Source organism: Hyla sarda, chromosome 4 (assembly GCF_029499605.1).
Source record: "Hyla sarda isolate aHylSar1 chromosome 4, aHylSar1.hap1, whole genome shotgun sequence".
Classification (NCBI taxonomy): Eukaryota; Metazoa; Chordata; class Amphibia; order Anura; family Hylidae; genus Hyla; species Hyla sarda.
In genome coordinates, this window is record NC_079192.1 from 40,157,674 (window position 1) to 40,179,100 (window position 21,427).

General features: G+C 48.6%; 1 protein-coding gene across 1 annotated transcript in view; it reads left to right on the plus strand.

The window, feature by feature from the left end:
* Nucleotides 1–3,228: 3,228 nt before the first annotated feature.
* Nucleotides 3,229–21,427, plus strand: part of SHFL (shiftless antiviral inhibitor of ribosomal frameshifting) — a 75,436-nt gene continuing 57,237 nt past the window's right edge. The window contains exon 1 of the mRNA XM_056570621.1: nucleotides 3,229–3,378. Within this exon, the coding sequence (XP_056426596.1) occupies nucleotides 3,349–3,378 (30 nt within the window). The 5' untranslated portion in view covers nucleotides 3,229–3,348. The remainder of the gene's footprint in view (nucleotides 3,379–21,427) is intronic.

Consider the following 21,427-nt stretch of genomic DNA (forward strand, 5'->3'; position numbering starts at 1 on the left):
CTCCCTCATCTTCCGCCCTCTCCGTGTCCTCATAGCCCCGGCACGCACGCCCCCGCCTCCTAGGGCACGCTCGCCGGAGCTCTTTCACTTAAAGGGCCAGTGCTCAATTAATCAAGTGTCTACACCTGTGTCCTTAAATATCAGCTCCTCCCTTGTTTCCCTGCCGGATCTTTGGCTGCCTATTGCCATAGTGAAAGTCCTGTGCCCCTGTTACCGTGTACCTGTTCCTTACCTACCCTGTACCTGTGTTACCTGCCCTGACCTACTAACATCTTGCCACGTCCTGCCAGTCTTCTGTGCCAAGGGTAGCAACCTGGGTGCCGCCTGCTGCAGAAGGACCATCCCGCTTTGCGGTGGGCTCTAGTGAAAACCAGCGGCACCTTAGACTCCACTCCCTGGCACGGCTCACGTCATCAACCACACAGGCCCAGAGGATCCACCACCCGCCGTGACCCGTTACAGTAAGATCCGGCCATGGATCCCGCTGGGGAGCCTTTGCCAGATCTCTCGGATCTTTCCACCGTCGTGGCTCAGAAGTCGCAGCAGTAAGCTCGTCAAGCGCAACAACTTAATCAACTCTCTAGTGAAAACCAGCGGCACCTTAGACTCCGCTCATCCACACAGGCCCAGAGGATCCACCACCTGCCGTGACCCGTTACAGTAAGATCCGGCCATGGATCCCGCTGGGGAGCCTTTGACAGATCTCTCGGATCTTTCCACCGTTGTGGCTCAGAAGTCGCAGCAGTTAGCTCATCAAGCGCAACAACCTAATAAACTCTCTAGTGAAAACCAACAGCACCTTAGACTCCGCTCCCTGGCACGGCTCACGTCATCATCCACACAGGCCCAGAGGATCCACCACCTGCCGTGACCCGTTACAGTAAGATCCGGCCATGGATCCCGCTGGGGAGCCTTTGCCAGATCTCTCGCATCTTTCCACATTCGTGGCTCAGAAGTCGCAGCAGTAAGCTCGTCAAGCGCAACAACTTAATCAACTCTCTAGTGAAAACCAGCGGCACCTTAGACTCCGCTCCCTGGCACGGCTCACGTCATCATCCACACAGGCCCAGAGGATCCACCACCTGCCGGGACCCATTACAGGCTTCCTGTAGGGCTGGCACTAGGGTTGGCAGATCTTCTGAGACTTACACCGGTATTATTTGGCACTGTAGGGTGGTGTTATTTGGGAATTGTAGCATAAAATAGCAACCACATGGGAGTATTATGTGGGTCCTTTAAGGGGGAATTTGGTCAATAAAGCATATTATTTGGGCGTTACGTGGTGGTATTATGTGGCCCTATATAGCACTATTATCTTGCCACCATATAGTGGTATTATGTGAGCTGCATAGGATGTTATTATGTGAGCTGCATATAGCAGTATTATCTTGGCACTATATGACAGTATTAAGTGGTAAGTACATAGGGGTAATATACAGGCTGTGTATCACAGTACTGTCTTGGCATTATGTGGCGGTACTATCTTGGTACTGAATGTTTTGGGTTAAAGGGTTGTATGTGGCAGTAATATGTAATAGCAGTATCATCTTGGCACTATATGGCAGTATTAAGTGGTAAGTACATAGGGGTAATATACAGGCTGTATATCCTAGTACTGTCTTGGCACTATGTGGCGGTACTAACTAGGCACCGAATGTATGTGGCAGTAATATGTAGGCTGTGTATAGCAGCATTATCTTGGCACTATATGGCAGTATTAAGTGGTAAGTACATAGGGGTAATATACAGGCTGTGTATCACAGTACTGTCTTGGCATTATGTGGCGGTACTATCTTGGCACCGAATGTTTTGGGTTAAAGGGTTGTATGTGGCAGTAATATGTAATAGCAGTATCATCTTGGCACCATGTGGCGGTACTACCGGTACAACCTAGGCACCGAATGTATGTGGCAGTAATAGGTAGGCTGCGTATAGCAGTATCATCTTGGCACTATATGGCAGTATTAAGTGGTAAGTACATAGGGGAAATATACAGGCTGTGTATCACAGTACTGTCTTGGCATTATGTGGCGGTACTATCTTGGCACCGAATGTTTTGGGTTAAAGGGTTGTATGTGGCAGTAATATGTAATAGCAGTATCATCTTGGCACTATATGGCAGTATTAAGTGGTAAGTACATAGGGGTAATATACAGGCTGTGTATCACAGTACTGTCTTGGCACTATGTGGCGGTACTACCGGTACAACCTAGACACCGAATGTATGTGGCAGTAATATATAGGCTGTATATAGCAGTATCATCTTGGCACTATATGGCAGTACTATATTTACACCGTATGACGGTATTAAGCAGGCTTTATATGGTGGTGTTACTACTAGTCACACATTGACAGCCTTTTTCCAAATGGAACCTTATCTCTTGTTAGCTGCCGCATTGCTGGGATTTGTAGTACCACAATAAAATGAAACATTTAAATAGCTTTTGAACTACAGTATCCAATCCCCAAAATGCTGAGACTTCTAGTTGTGCTTGCTGGAATTTGTAGTTCTCCGAGGTAATGCTTCATCTGTATCTCAACAGCTACTGTAGAACTACAAGTCTAAGCATCTTCTACTATACCCTGCCAAATGAAACAGCAGTGCATAGCAGCCATGCTGGGATTTGTAGTTCTACAATGTATTGAAGCTATTTAGGTGTAGAATGATTAGGCCAGTAAAGCCTTTGTAGACCAGCAATGTAGTAAATAGGATCTGAAGAACTACTAAACCCAGCAAAACCTTCCTCCAACTTGTGCATTAAAGCTGTTATACCAGTGGTCTTCAAACTTTGGCCCTCCAGATGTTACAAAACTACAATTCCCAGCATGCCCGGACAGCCGTTGGCTGTCCGGGCATGCTGGGAGTTGTAGTTTTGCAACATCTGGAGGTCCACAGTTTGAAGACAGCTGTGTTATCCTGTAGAACTACAGGTGGCAGCCCCCTCCCCCGCCCCTTCGGTATGCTGGGATTTGTAGTCTCACAATGTTCTGTCACGTATGAAGGAAAGTTCTACTATCTTCTACTTGCTGGGATTTGTAGTCCCACACTGTCTAAAGAAGTTCTGCTACCGAACGACAGGACCAGTGATTTCTACCAGGGGTTGTATTCCCACAATGAACTGCTGCTCCTCTCCTGTAGAACTACATGTCCCAGCACGGCGGCCCCCCGGAGATGTAGTGCCGCAGGTCACATGACCCGGAGTGTGTACAGTAATGATAATGATGATGATGATGATGATCCAGTAATCCGCGCAGTCTCCTCCTATAACGGGCGGACCCGGAACACTCACCCCGGACCGAGCAACGGGGCCCGAGAGACCGAGGAGCCGGGGAGGACGGACCGGGAACATGCAGGGGAACAGTGCGGAGGAGCTGGAGGCGAGTGACCGGTCCTGTATACTGCATTATGTGTCCTGTATACTGCTTATGTGTACTGCACCCCCTGTCCTGTATACTGCACCCCCTGTACTGTATACTGCACCCCCTATACTGTATACTGCACCCCCTATACTGTATACTGCACCCCCTGTACTGTATACTGCACCCCCTATACTGTATACTGCACCCCCTGTCCTGTATACTGCGCCCCCTGTCCTGTATACTGCACCCCCTATACTGTATACTGCACCCCCTATACTGTATACTGCACCCCCTATACTGTATACTGCACCCCCTATACTGTATACTGCACCCCCTGTCCTGTATACTGCACCCCCTATACTGTATACTGCACCCCCTGTCCTGTATACTGCACCCCCTATACTGTATACTGCACCCCCTGTCCTGTATACTGCACCCCCTATACTGTATACTGCACCCCCTGTACTGTATACTGCACCCCCTATACTGTATACTGCACCCCCTATACTGTATACTGCACCCCCTATACTGTATACTGCACCCCCTATACTGTATACTGCACCCCCTGTCCTGTATACTGCACCCCCTATACTGTATACTGCACCCCCTGTCCTGTATACTGCACCCCCTATACTGTATACTGCACCCCCTGTCCTGTATACTGCACCCCCTATACTGTATACTGCACCCCCTATACTGTATACTGCACCCCCTATACTGTATACTGCACCCCCTATACTGTATACTGCACCCCCTGTCCTGTATACTGCACCCCCTATACTGTATACTGCACCCCCTGTACTGTATACTGCACCCCCTATACTGTATACTGCACCCCCTGTCCTGTATACTGCACCCCCTATACTGTATACTGCACCCCCTGTCCTGTATACTGCACCCCCTGTCCTGTATACTGCACCCCCTATACTGTATACTGCACCCCCTGTCCTGTATACTGCACCCCCTATACTGTATACTGCACCCCTATACTGTATACTGCACCCCCTGTCCTGTATACTGCACCCCCTATACTGTATACTGCACCCCTATACTGTATACTGCACCCCCTGTCCTGTATACTGCACCCCCTATACTGTATACTGCACCCCTATACTGTATACTGCACCCCCTGTCCTGTATACTGCGCCCCCTTTACTGTATACTGCACCCCTGTACTGTATACTGCACCCCCTGTCCTGTATACTGCACCCCTATACTGTATACTGTGCCCCCTGTACTGTATACTGCTTATGTGTACTGTATACTACACCCCCTATACTGTATACTGCACCCCTATACTGTATACTGCACCCCTTTACTGTATACTGCTTATGTGTCCTGTATACTGCACCCCCTGTCCTGTATACTGCACCCCCTATACTGTTTACTGCACCCCCTATACTGTATACTGCACCCCTATACTGTATACTGCTTATGTGTACTGTATACTGCACCCCCTATACTGTATACTGCACCCCTGTACTGTATACTGCACCCCCTGTACTGTATACTGCACCCCCTGTCCTGTATACTGCACCCCCTGTCCTGTATACTGCATTATGTGTCCTGTATACTGCACCCCCTGTACTGTATACTGCACCCCCTATATTGTATACTGCATTATGTGTACTGCACCCCCTGTCCTGTATACTGCACCCCCTGTACTGTATACTGCACCCCCTGTACTGTATACTGCACCCCCTGTCCTGTATACTGCATTATGTGTCCTGTATACTGCACCCCCTGTACTGTATACTGCACCCCCTGTCCTGTATACTGCACCCCCTGTACTGTATACTGCACCCCCTATACTGTATACTGCACCCCCTATACTGTATACTGCACCCCCTATACTGTATACTGCATTATGTGTCCTGTATACTGCACCCCCTGTACTGTATACTGCACCCCCTGTCCTGTATACTGCACCCCCTGTACTGTATACTGCACCCCCTATACTGTATGCTGCACCCCCTGTACTGTATACTGCACCCCCTATACTGTATACTGCACCCCCTGTACTGTATACTGCACCCCCTATACTGTATACTGCCCCCCTGTCCTGTATACTGCATTATGTGTCCTGTATACTGCTTATGTGTACTGTACTGTCCTGTATACTGCACCCCCTGTACTGTATACTGCTTATGTGTACTGTCCTGTATACTGCACCCCCTATACTGTATACTGCACCCCCTGTCCTGTATACTGCACCCCCTGTCCTGTATCCTGCACCCCCTGTACTGTATACTGCACCCCCTATATTGTATACTGCATTATGTGTACTGCACCCCCTGTCCTGTATACTGCCCCCCTATACTGTATACTGCACCCCCTGTCCTGTATACTGCCCCCCTATACTGTATACTGCACCCCCTGTCCTGTATACTGCCCCCCTATACTGTATACGGCACCCCCTGTCCTGTATACTGCACCCCCTGTCCTGTATACTGCATTATGTGTCCTGTATACTGCACCCCCTGTACTGTATACTGCACCCCCTGTCCTGTATACTGCCCCCCTATACTGTATACTGCACCCCCTGTCCTGTATACTGCCCCCCTATACTGTATACTGCACCCCCTGTCCTGTATACTGCTTATGTGTACTGTCCTGTATACTGCACCCCTTATGCTGTATACTGCACCCCCTGTCCTGTATACTGCACCCCCTGTCCTGTATCCTGCACCCCCTGTACTGTATACTGCACCCCCTATATTGTATACTGCATTATGTGTACTGCACCCCCTGTCCTGTATACTGCCCCCCTATACTGTATACTGCACCCCCTGTCCTGTATACTGCCCCCCTATACTGTATACTGCACCCCCTGTCCTGTATACTGCTTATGTGTACTGTCCTGTATACTGCACCCCCTATACTGTATACTGCACCCCCTATACTGTATACTGCACCCCCTGTCCTGTATACTGCACCCCCTATACTGTATACTGCACCCCCTGTCCTGTATACTGCACCCCCTGTCCTGTACACTGCACCCCCTATACTGTATACTGCACCCCCTGTCCTGTATACTGCACCCCTATACTGTATACTGCACCCCCTGTCCTGTATACTGCGCCCCCTTTACTGTATACTGCACCCCCTGTCCTGTATACTGCATTATGTGTCCTGTATACTGCACCCCTATACTGTATACTGCCCCCCTGTCCTGTATACTGCATTATGTGTACTGCACCCCCTGTCCTGTATACTGCACCCCCTGTCCTGTATACTGCACCCCCTGTCCTGTATACTGCACCCCCTGTCCTGTATACTGCACCCCCTATACTGTATACTGCGCCCCCTGTCCTGTATACTGCACCCCCTGTCCTGTATACTGCATTATGTGTCCTGTATACTGCTTATGTGTACTGCACCCCCTGTCCTGTATACTGCACCCCTATACTGTATACTGCCCCCCTGTCCTGTATACTGCATTATGTGTCCTGTATACTGCATTATGTGTCCTGTATACTGCTTATGTGTACTGTACTGTCCTGTATACTGCACCCCCTGTACTGTATACTGCACCCCCTGTCCTGTATACTGCACCCCCTGTCCTGTATCCTGCACCCCCTGTACTGTATACTGCACCCCCTATATTGTATACTGCACCCCCTGTCCTGTATACTGCACCCCCTGTCCTGTATCCTGCACCCCCTGTACTGTATACTGCACCCCCTATATTGTATACTGCATTATGTGTACTGCACCCCCTGTCCTGTATACTGCCCCCCTATACTGTATACTGCACCCCCTGTCCTGTATACTGCTTATGTGTACTGTCCTGTATACTGCACCCCCTATACTGTATACTGCACCCCCTGTCCTGTATACTGCACCCCCTGTCCTGTATCCTGCACCCCCTGTACTGTATACTGCACCCCCTATATTGTATACTGCATTATGTGTACTGCACCCCCTGTCCTGTATACTGCCCCCCTATACTGTATACTGCACCCCCTGTCCTGTATACTGCTTATGTGTACTGTCCTGTATACTGCACCCCCTATACTGTATACTGCACCCCCTGTACTGTATACTGCACCCCCTATACTGTATACTGCACCCCCTGTCCTGTATACTGCACCCCCTGTCCTGTACACTGCACCCCCTATACTGTATACTGCACCCCCTGTCCTGTATACTGCACCCCTATACTGTATACTGCACCCCCTGTCCTGTATACTGCGCCCCCTTTACTGTATACTGCACCCCCTGTCCTGTATACTGCACCCCTATACTGTATACTGCACCCCTGTACTGTATACTGCACCCCCTATACTGTATACTGTGCCCCCTGTACTGTATACTGCTTATGTGTACTGTATACTGCACCCCCTATACTGTATACTGCACCCCTATACTGTATACTGCACCCCTTTACTGTATACTGCTTATGTGTCCTGTATACTGCACCCCCTGTCCTGTATACTGCACCCCCTGTCCTGTATACTGCACCCCCTATACTGTATACTGTGCCCCCTGTACTGTATACTGCTTATGTGTCCTGTATACTGCACCCCCTGTCCTGTATACTGCACCCCCTATACTGTTTACTGCACCCCCTGTACTGTATACTGCACCCCCTGTCCTGTATACTGCACCCTATACTGTATACTGCACCCCCTATACTGTATACTGCACCCCTGTACTGTATACTGCTTATGTGTACTGTATACTGCACCCCCTATACTGTATACTGCACCCCCTGTACTGTATACTGCTTATGTGTACTGTATACTGCACCCCCTGTCCTGTATACTGCTTATGTGTACTGTATACTGCACCCCCTATACTGTATACTGCGCCCCCTGTACTGTATACTGCTTATGTGTACTGTATACTGCACCCCCTATACTGTATACTGCACCCCTGTACTGTATACTGCACCCCCTGTCCTGTATACTGCTTATGTGTACTGTATACTGCACCCCTGTACTGTATACTGCACCCTATACTGTATACTGCACCCCCTATACTGTATACTGCACCCCCTGTCCTGTATACTGCTTATGTGTACTGTATACTGCACCCCCTGTCCTGTATACTGCACCCCCTGTCCTGTATACTGCTTATGTGTACTGTATACTGCACCCCCTGTCCTGTATACTGCGCCCCCTTTACTGTATACTGCATCCCTGTACTGTATACTGCACCCCCTGTCCTGTATACTGCACCCCTATACTGTATACTGCACCCCCTATACTGTATACTGCACCCCCTATACTGTATACTGCACCCCTGTACTGTATACTGCTTATGTGTCCTGTATACTGCACCCCCTGTCCTGTATACTGCACCCCCTATACTGTTTACTGCACCCCCTGTACTGTATACTGCTTATGTGTACTGTATACTGCACCCCCTATACTGTATACTGCACCCCCTGTACTGTATACTGCTTATGTGTACTGTATACTGCACCCCCTATACTGTATACTGCACCCCCTGTACTGTATACTGCTTATGTGTACTGTATACTGCACCCCCTGTCCTGTATACTGCACCCCCTGTCCTGTATACTGCTTATGTGTACTGTATACTGCACCCCCTGTCCTGTATACTGCTTATGTGTACTGTATACTGCACCCCCTGTCCTGTATACTGCACCCCTGTACTGTATACTGCACCCTATACTGTATACTGCACCCCCTATACTGTATACTGCATCCCTGTACTGTATACTGCACCCCCTGTCCTGTATACTGCACCCCTATACTGTATACTGCACCCCCTATACTGTATACTGCACCCCCTATACTGTATACTGCACCCCTGTACTGTATACTGCTTATGTGTCCTGTATACTGCACCCCCTGTCCTGTATACTGCACCCCCTATACTGTTTACTGCACCCCCTGTACTGTATACTGCTTATGTGTACTGTATACTGCACCCCCTATACTGTATACTGCACCCCCTGTACTGTATACTGCTTATGTGTACTGTATACTGCACCCCCTATACTGTATACTGCACCCCCTGTACTGTATACTGCTTATGTGTACTGTATACTGCACCCCCTATACTGTATACTGCACCCCCTGTACTGTATACTGCTTATGTGTACTGTATACTGCACCCCCTATACTGTATACTGCACCCCCTGTACTGTATACTGCTTATGTGTACTGTATACTGCACCCCCTGTACTGTATACTGCTTATGTGTACTGTATACTGCACCCCCTATGCTGTATACTGCACCCCCTGTACTGTATACTGCTTATGTGTACTGTATACTGCACCCCCTGTCCTGTATACTGCTTATGTGTACTGTATACTGCACCCCTATACTGTATACTGCGCCCCCTGTACTGTATACTGCTTATGTGTACTGTATACTGCACCCCCTATACTGTATACTGCTTATGTGTACTGTATACTGCACCCCCTATACTGTATACTGCACCCCCTGTCCTGTATACTGCTTATGTGTACTGTATACTGCACCCCTATACTGTATACTGCACCCCTGTACTGTATACTGCACCCTATACTGTATACTGCACCCCCTATACTGTATACTGCACCCCCTGTCCTGTATACTGCACCCCCTATACTGTATACTGCATTATGTGTACTGCACCCCCTGTCCTGTATACTGCCCCCCTATACTGTATACTGCACCCCCTGTCCTGTATACTGCATTATGTGTACTGCACCCCCTGTCCTGTATACTGCACCCCCTGTACTGTATACTGCTTATGTGTACTGTATACTGCACCCCCTGTCCTGTATACTGCACCCCCTATACTGTATACTGCACCCCCTGTACTGTATACTGCACCCCCTGTACTGTATACTGCACCCCTATACTGTATACTGCCCCCCTGTCCTGTATACTGCACCCCTATACTGTATACTGCACCCCCTGTCCTGTATACTGCTTATGTGTACTGTATACTGCACCCCCTGTCCTGTATACTGCACCCCCTGTCATGTATACTGCACCCCCTATACTGTATACTGCACCCCCTGTACTGTATACTGCACCCCCTATACTGTATACTGCACCCCCTGTCCTGTATACTGCACCCCCTATACTGTATACTGCACCCCCTATACTGTATACTGCACCCCCTGTCCTGTATACTGCTTATGTGTACTGTATACTGCACCCCCTGTCCTGTATACTGCACCCCCTATACTGTATACTGCACCCCCTGTACTGTATACTGCACCCCCTATACTGTATACTGCACCCCCTGTCCTGTATACTGCACCCCCTGTACTGTATACTGCACCCCCTATACTGTATACTGCACCCCCTGTACTGTATACTGCACCCCCTATACTGTATACTGCACCCCCTGTCCTGTATACTGCACCCCCTATACTGTATACTGCACCCCCTGTCCTGTATACTGCACCCCCTGTCCTGTATACTGCACCCCCTATACTGTATACTGCACCCCCTGTCCTGTATACTGCACCCCTATACTGTATACTGCACCCCCTGTCCTGTATACTGCGCCCCCTTTACTGTATACTGCACCCCCTGTCCTGTATACTGCACCCCTATACTGTATACTGCACCCCTGTACTGTATACTGCACCCCCTATACTGTATACTGTGCCCCCTGTACTGTATACTGCTTATGTGTACTGTATACTGCACCCCCTGTCCTGTATACTGCACCCCCTGTCCTGTATACTGCTTATGTGTACTGTATACTGCACCCCCTGTCCTGTATACTGCTTATGTGTACTGTATACTGCACCCCCTGTCCTGTATACTGCACCCCTGTACTGTATACTGCACCCTATACTGTATACTGCACCCCCTATACTGTATACTGCACCCCTGTCCTGTATACTGCACCCCCTGTCCTGTATACTGCATTATGTGTCCTGTATACTGCACCCCTGTCCTGTATACTGCACCCCCGGTCCTGTATACTGCTTATGTGTACTGCACCCCCGATACTGTATACTGCTTATGTGTACTGTATACTGCACCCCCTGTCCTGTATACTGCACCCCCTGTCCTGTATACTGCACCCCCTATACTGTATACTGCACCCCCTGTACTGTATACTGCACCCCCTATACTGTATACTGCACCCCCTGTCCTGTATACTGCACCCCCTATACTGTATACTGCACCCCCTGTCCTGTATACTGCACCCCCTATACTGTATACTGCACCCCCTGTCCTGTATACTGCACCCCCTGTCCTGTATACTGCACCCCCTATACTGTATACTGCACCCCCTGTCCTGTATACTGCACCCCTATACTGTATACTGCACCCCCTGTCCTGTATACTGCGCCCCCTTTACTGTATACTGCACCCCTGTACTGTATACTGCACCCCCTGTCCTGTATACTGCACCCCTATACTGTATACTGCACCCCTGTACTGTATACTGCACCCCCTATACTGTATACTGTGCCCCCTGTACTGTATACTGCTTATGTGTACTGTATACTGCACCCCCTATACTGTATACTGCACCCCTATACTGTATACTGCACCCCTATACTGTATACTGCACCCCCTATATTGTATACTGCATTATGTGTACTGCACCCCCTGTCCTGTATACTGCCCCCCTATACTGTATACTGCACCCCCTGTCCTGTATACTGCATTATGTGTACTGCACCCCCTGTCCTGTATACTGCACCCCCTATACTGTATACTGCGCCCCCTGTACTGTATACTGCTTATGTGTACTGTATACTGCACCCCCTGTCCTGTATACTGCACCCCCTGTACTGTATACTGCACCCCCTATACTGTATACTGCACCCCCTGTCATGTATACTGCACCCCCTATACTGTATACTGCACCCCCTGTACTGTATACTGCACCCCCTATACTGTATACTGCACCCCCTGTCCTGTATACTGCACCCCCTATACTGTATACTGCACCCCCTATACTGTATACTGCACCCCCTGTACTGTATACTGCACCCCTATACTGTATACTGCCCCCCTGTCCTGTATACTGCACCCCCTATACTGTATACTGCACCCCCTGTCCTGTATACTGCTTATGTGTACTGTATACTGCACCCCCTGTCCTGTATACTGCACCCCCTGTCATGTATACTGCACCCCCTATACTGTATACTGCACCCCCTGTACTGTATACTGCACCCCCTATACTGTATACTGCACCCCCTGTCCTGTATACTGCACCCCCTATACTGTATACTGCACCCCCTATACTGTATACTGCACCCCCTGTCCTGTATACTGCACCCCCTGTCCTGTATACTGCACCCCCTGTCCTGTATACTGCACCCCCTGTCCTGTATACTGCACCCCCTGTACTGTACACTGCACCCCCTATACTGTATACTGCACCCCCTATACTGTATACTGCACCCCCTGTACTGTATACTGCACCCCCTATACTGTATACTGCACGCCCTGTCCTGTATACTGCACCCCCTATACTGTATACTGCACCCCCTGTCCTGTATACTGCACCCCCTGTCCTGTATACTGCACCCCCTATACTGTATACTGCACCCCCTGTCCTGTATACTGCACCCCTATACTGTATACTGCACCCCCTGTCCTGTATACTGCGCCCCCTTTACTGTATACTGCACCCCTGTACTGTATACTGCACCCCCTGTCCTGTATACTGCACCCCTATACTGTATACTGCACCCCTGTACTGTATACTGCACCCCCTATACTGTATACAGTGCCCCCTGTACTGTATACTGCTTATGTGTACTGTATACTGCACCCCCTATACTGTATACTGCACCCCTATACTGTATACTGCACCCCTATACTGTATACTGCACCCCCTATATTGTATACTGCATTATGTGTACTGCACCCCCTGTCCTGTATACTGCCCCCCTATACTGTATACTGCACCCCCTGTCCTGTATACTGCATTATGTGTACTGCACCCCCTGTCCTGTATACTGCACCCCCTATACTGTATACTGCGCCCCCTGTACTGTATACTGCTTATGTGTACTGTATACTGCACCCCCTGTCCTGTATACTGCACCCCCTATACTGTATACTGCACCCCCTGTCATGTATACTGCACCCCCTATACTGTATACTGCACCCCCTGTACTGTATACTGCACCCCCTATACTGTATACTGCACCCCCTGTCCTGTATACTGCACCCCCTATACTGTATACTGCACCCCCTATACTGTATACTGCACCCCCTGTACTGTATACTGCACCCCTATACTGTATACTGCCCCCCTGTCCTGTATACTGCACCCCCTATACTGTATACTGCACCCCCTGTCCTGTATACTGCTTATGTGTACTGTATACTGCACCCCCTGTCCTGTATACTGCACCCCCTGTCATGTATACTGCACCCCCTATACTGTATACTGCACCCCCTGTACTGTATACTGCACCCCCTATACTGTATACTGCACCCCCTGTCCTGTATACTGCACCCCCTATACTGTATACTGCACCCCCTATACTGTATACTGCACCCCTGTCCTGTATACTGCTTATGTGTACTGTATACTGCACCCCCTGTCCTGTATACTGCACCCCCTGTCCTGTATACTGCACCCCCTGTCCTGTATACTGCACCCCCTGTACTGTATACTGCACCCCCTATACTGTATACTGCACCCCCTGTACTGTATACTGCACCCCCTATACTGTATACTGCACCCCCTGTCCTGTATACTGCACCCCCTATACTGTATACTGCACCCCCTGTCCTGTATACTGCACCCCCTGTCCTGTATACTGCACCCCCTATACTGTATACTGCACCCCCTATACTGTATACTGCACCCCCTGTCCTGTATACTGCACCCCCTATACTGTATACTGCACCCCCTGTCCTGTATACTGCACCCCCTATACTGTATACTGCACCCCTATACTGTATACTGCACCCCCTGTACTGTATACTGCACCCCCTATACTGTATACTGCACGCCCTGTCCTGTATACTGCACCCCCTATACTGTATACTGCACCCCCTGTCCTGTATACTGCACCCCCTATACTGTATACTGCACCCCCTGTCCTGTATACTGCACCCCTATACTGTATACTGCACCCCCTGTCCTGTATACTGCGCCCCCTTTACTGTATACTGCACCCCTGTACTGTATACTGCACCCCCTGTCCTGTATACTGCACCCCTATACTGTATACTGCACCCCTGTACTGTATACTGCACCCCCTATACTGTATACTGTGCCCCCTGTACTGTATACTGCTTATGTGTACTGTATACTGCACCCCCTATACTGTATACTGCACCCCTATACTGTATACTGCACCCCTATACTGTATACTGCACCCCCTATATTGTATACTGCATTATGTGTACTGCACCCCCTGTCCTGTATACTGCCCCCCTATACTGTATACTGCACCCCCTGTCCTGTATACTGCATTATGTGTACTGCACCCCCTGTCCTGTATACTGCACCCCCTATACTGTATACTGCGCCCCCTGTACTGTATACTGCTTATGTGTACTGTATACTGCACCCCCTGTCCTGTATACTGCACCCCCTATACTGTATACTGCACCCCCTGTCATGTATACTGCACCCCCTATACTGTATACTGCACCCCCTGTACTGTATACTGCACCCCCTATACTGTATACTGCACCCCCTATACTGTATACTGCACCCCCTATACTGTATACTGCACCCCCTGTACTGTATACTGCACCCCCTATACTGTATACTGCCCCCCTGTCCTGTATACTGCACCCCCTATACTGTATACTGCACCCCCTGTCCTGTATACTGCTTATGTGTACTGTATACTGCACCCCCTGTCCTGTATACTGCACCCCCTGTCATGTATACTGCACCCCCTATACTGTATACTGCACCCCCTGTACTGTATACTGCACCCCCTATACTGTATACTGCACCCCCTGTCCTGTATACTGCACCCCCTATACTGTATACTGCACCCCCTATACTGTATACTGCACCCCCTATACTGTATACTGCACCCCCTGTCCTGTATACTGCTTATGTGTACTGTATACTGCACCCCCTGTCCTGTATACTGCACCCCCTGTCCTGTATACTGCACCCCCTGTCCTGTATACTGCACCCCCTGTCCTGTATACTGCACCCCCTGTACTGTATACTGCACCCCCTATACTGTATACTGCACCCCCTGTACTGTATACTGCACCCCCTATACTGTATACTGCACCCCCTGTCCTGTATACTGCACCCCCTATACTGTATACTGCACCCCCTGTCCTGTATACTGCACCCCCTGTCCTGTATACTGCACCCCCTATACTGTATACTGCACCCCCTGTCCTGTATACTGCACCCCCTATACTGTATACTGCACCCCCTGTCCTGTATACTGCACCCCCTATACTGTATACTGCACCCCTATACTGTATACTGCACCCCCTGTCCTGTATACTGCGCCCCCTTTACTGTATACTGCACCCCTGTACTGTATACTGCACCCCCTGTCCTGTATACTGCACCCCTATACTGTATACTGTGCCCCCTGTACTGTATACTGCTTATGTGTACTGTATACTACACCCCCTATACTGTATACTGCACCCCTATACTGTATACTGCACCCCTTTACTGTATACTGCTTATGTGTCCTGTATACTGCACCCCCTGTCCTGTATACTGCACCCCCTATACTGTTTACTGCACCCCCTATACTGTATACTGCACCCCTATACTGTATACTGCTTATGTGTACTGTATACTGCACCCCCTATACTGTATACTGCACCCCTGTACTGTATACTGCTTATGTGTACTGTATACTGCACCCCCTATACTGTATACTGCACCCCCTATACTGTATACTGCGCCCCCTGTACTGTATACTGCACCCCCTGTCCTGTATACTGCACCCCTATACTGTATACTGTGCCCCCTGTACTGTATACTGCTTATGTGTACTGTATACTACACCCCCTATACTGTTTACTGCACCCCTATACTGTATACTGCACCCCTTTACTGTATACTGCTTATGTGTCCTGTATACTGCACCCCCTGTCCTGTATACTGCACCCCCTATACTGTTTACTGCACCCCCTATACTGTATACTGCACCCCTATACTGTATACTGCTTATGTGTACTGTATACTGCACCCCCTATACTGTATACTGCACCCCTGTACTGTATACTGCTTATGTGTACTGTATACTGCACCCCCTATACTGTATACTGCACCCCCTATACTGTATACTGCGCCCCCTGTACTGTATACTGCTTATGTGTACTGTATACTGCACCCCCTATACTGTATACTGCACCCCTGTACTGTATACTGCACCCCCTGTCCTGTATACTGCTTATGTGTACTGTATACTGCACCCCTGTACTGTATACTGCACCCTATACTGTATACTGCACCCCCTATACTGTATACTGCACCCCCTGTCCTGTATACTGCTTATGTGTACTGTATACTGCACCACCTGTCCTGTATACTGCGCCCCCTTTACTGTATACTGCATCCCTGTCCTGTATACTGCACCCCCTGTCCTGTATACTGCACCCCTATACTGTATACTGCACCCCCTATACTGTATACTGCACCCCCTATACTGTATACTGCACCCCTGTACTGTATACTGCTTATGTGTCCTGTATACTGCACCCCCTGTCCTGTATACTGCACCCCCTATACTGTTTACTGCACCCCCTGTACTGTATACTGCTTATGTGTACTGTATACTGCACCCCCTATACTGTATACTGCACCCCCTGTACTGTATACTGCTTATGTGTACTGTATACTGCACCCCCTGTCCTGTATACTGCTTATGTGTACTATATACTGCACCCCCTATACTGTATACTGCGCCCCCTGTACTGTATACTGCTTATGTGTACTGTATACTGCACCCCCTATACTGTATACTGCACCCCCTGTCCTGTATACTGCTTATGTGTACTGTATACTGCACCCCTATACTGTATACTGCACCCCTGTACTGTATAATGCACCCTATACTGTATACTGCACCCCCTATACTGTATACTGCACCCCCTGTCCTGTATACTGCTTATGTGTACTGTATACTGCACCCCCTATACTGTATACTGCACCCCCTGTCCTGTATACTGCTTATGTGTACTGTATACTGCACCCCCTGTCCTGTATACTGCACCCCCTGTCCTGTATACTGCTTATGTGTACTGTATACTGCACCCCCTGTCCTGTATACTGCTTATGTGTACTGTATACTGCACCCCCTGTCCTGTATACTGCACCCCTGTACTGTATACTGCACCCTATACTGTATACTGCACCCCCTATACTGTATACTGCACCCCTGTCCTGTATACTGCACCCCCTGTCCTGTATACTGCATTATGTGTCCTGTATACTGCACCCCTGTCCTGTATACTGCACCCCCGGTCCTGTATACTGCTTATGTGTACTGCACCCCCGATACTGTATACTGCTTATGTGTACTGTATACTGCACCCCCTGTCCTGTATACTGCACCCCCTGTCCTGTATACTGCACCCCCTGTCCTGTATACTGCACCCCCTATACTGTATACTGCACCCCCTGTCCTGTATACTGCACCCCCTGTCCTGTATACTGCACCCCTATATTGTATACTGCACCCCCTGTACTGTATACTGCACCCCCTATACTGTATACTGCACCCCCTGTCCTGTATACTACACCCCCTATACTGTATACTGCACCCCCTGTCCTGTATACTGCACCCCCTGTCCTGTATACTGCACCCCCTATACTGTATACTGCACCCCCTGTCCTGTATACTGCACCCCTATACTGTATACTGCACCCCCTATACTGTATACTGTACCCCCTATACTGTATACTGCGCCCCCTGTACTGTATACTGCACCCCCTGCTCTGTATACTGCGCCCCCTTTACTGTATACTGCACCCCTGTACTGTATACTGCACCCCCTGTCCTGTATACTGCACCCCTATACTGTATACTGCACCCCTGTACTGTATACTGCACCCCCTATACTGTATACTGCGCCCCCTGTACTGTATACTGCTTATGTGTACTGTATACTGCACCCCCTATACTGTATACTGCACCCCCTGTACTGTATACTGCACCCCCTATACTGTTTACTGCACCCCCTGTCCTGTATACTGCTTATGTGTACTGTATACTGCACCCCCTATACTGTATACTGCACCCCCTGTACTGTATACTGCTTATGTGTACTGTATACTGCACCCCCTGTCCTGTATACTGCTTATGTGTACTGTATACTGCACCCCCTATACTGTATACTGCGCCCCCTGTACTGTATACTGCTTATGTGTACTGTATACTGCACCCCCTATACTGTATACTGCACCCCTGTACTGTATACTGCACCCCCTGTCCTGTATACTGCTTATGTGTACTGTATACTGCACCCCTATACTGTATATTGCACCCCTGTACTGTATACTGCACCCCCTATACTGTATACTGCACCCCCTGTCCTGTATACTGCTTATGTGTACTGTATACTGCACCCCCTGTCCTGTATACTGCACCCCCTGTCCTGTATACTGCTTATGTGTACTGTATACTGCACCCCCTGTCCTGTATACTGCTTATGTGTACTGTATACTGCACCCCCTGTCCTGTATACTGCACCCCTGTACTGTATACTGCACCCTATACTGTATACTGCACCCCCTATACTGTATACTGCACCCCTGTCCTGTATACTGCACCCCCTGTCCTGTATACTGCATTATGTGTCCTGTATACTGCACTCCTGTCCTGTATACTGCACCCCCGGTCCTGTATACTGCTTATGTGTACTGTATACTGCACCCCCTGTCCTGTATACTGCTTATGTGGTCTGTCCTGTATACTGCACCCCCTGTCCTGTATACTGCTTATGTGTCCTGTATACTGCACCCCCTGTCCTGTATACTGCTTATGTGTACTGTATACTGCACCCCTGTATTGTATACTGCTTATGTGTACTGTCCTGTATACTGCACCCCTGTACTGTATACTGCTTATGTGTACTGTCCTGTATACTGCACCCCCTGTCCTGTATACTGCACCCCCTGTCCTGTATACTGCTAATGTGTTCTGTCGTGTATACTGCTTATGTGACCTGTCCTGTATACTGCACCCCCTGTCCTGTATACTGCTTATGTGTTCTGTCCTGTATACTGCTTATGTGTACTGTCCTGTATACTGCTTATGTGTACTGTCCTGTATACTGCTTATGTGTACTGTCCTGTATACTGCTTATGTGTTCTGTCGTGTATACTGCTTATGTGTACTGTCCTGTATACTGCACCCCCTGTTCTGTATACTGCTTATGTGTTCTGTCCTGTATACTGCACCCCCTGTCCTGTATACTGCTTATGTGTTCTGTTGTGTATACTGCTTATGTGTTCTGTACTGTATACTGCTTATGTGACCTGTCCTGTATACTGCACCCCCTGTCCTGTATACTGCACCCCCTGTACTGTTTACTGCTTATGTGACCTGTCCTGTATACTGCTTATGTGTACTGTCCTGTATACTGCTTATGTGACCTGTCCTGTATACTGCACCCCCTGTCCTGTATATTGCACCCCCTGTCCTGTATACTGCTTATGTGTACTGTCCTGTATACTGCTTATGTGTACTGTCCTGTATACTGCTTATGTGACCTGTCCTGTATACTGCACCCCCTGTCCTGTATACTGCTTATGTGTTCTGTCCTGTATACTGCTTATGTGTACTGTCCTGTATACTGCTTATGTGTACTGTCCTGTATACTGCTTATGTGTACTGTCCTGTATACTGCTTATGTGTACTGTCCTGTATACTGCTTATGTGTACTGTCCTGTATACTGCTTATGTGTACTGTCCTGTATATTGCTTATGTGTTCTGTCCTGTATACTGCTTATGTGTACTGTCCTGTATACTGCTTATGTGTACTGTCCTGTATACTGCTTATGTGTACTGTCCTGTATACTGCTTATGTGTACTGTTCTGTATACTGCTTATGTGTTCTGTCCTGTATACTGCACCCCCTGTCCTGTATACTGCTTATGTGTACTGTCCTGTATACTGCTTATGTGTTCTGTCCTGTATACTGCTTATGTGTACTGTCCTGTATACTGCTTATGTGTACTGTCCTGTATACTGCTTATGTGTACTGTCCTGTATACTGCTTATGTGTACTGTACTGTATACTGCTTATGTGTTCTGTCCTGTATACTGCTTATGTGTACTGTCCTGTATACTGCTTATGTGTTCTGTCCTGTATACTGCTTATGTGTTCTGTCCTGTATACTGCTTATGTGTACTGTCCTGTATACTGCTTATGTGTACTGTCCTGTATACTGCTTATGTGTACTGTATACTGCTTATGTGTTCTGTCCTGTATACTGCTTATGTGTTCTGTCCTGTATACTGCACCCCCTGTCCTGTATACTGCTTATGTGTACTGTCCTGTATACTGCTTATGTGTACTGTTCTGTATACTGCTTATGTGTTCTGTCCTGTATACTGCACCCCCTGTCCTGTATACTGCTTATGTGTACTGTCCTGTATACTGCTTATGTGTACTGTACTGTATACTGCTTATGTGTTCTGTCCTGTATACTGCTTATGTGTTCTGTCCTGTATACTGCACCCCCTGTCCTGTATACTGCTTATGTGTACTGTACTGTATACTGCTTATGTGTTCTGTACTGTATACTGCTTATGTGTACTGTACTGTATACTGCTTATGTGTACTGTCCTGTATACTGCTTATGTGTTCTGTCGTGTATACTGCTTATGTGACCTGTCCTGTATACTGCACCCCCTGTCCTGTATACTGCTTATGTTTTCTGTCCTGTATACTGCTTATGTGTACTGTCCTGTATACTGCTTATGTGTACTGTCCTGTATACTGCTTATGTGTACTGTCCTGTATACTGCTTATGTGTACTGTCTTGTATACTGCTTATGTGTACTGTTCTGTATACTGCTTATGTGTTCTGTCCTGTATACTGCACCCCCTGTCCTGTATACTGCTTATGTGTACTGTCCTGTATACTGCTTATGTGTACTGTCCTGTATACTGCTTATGTGTTCTGTCCTGTGTACTGCTTATGTGTTC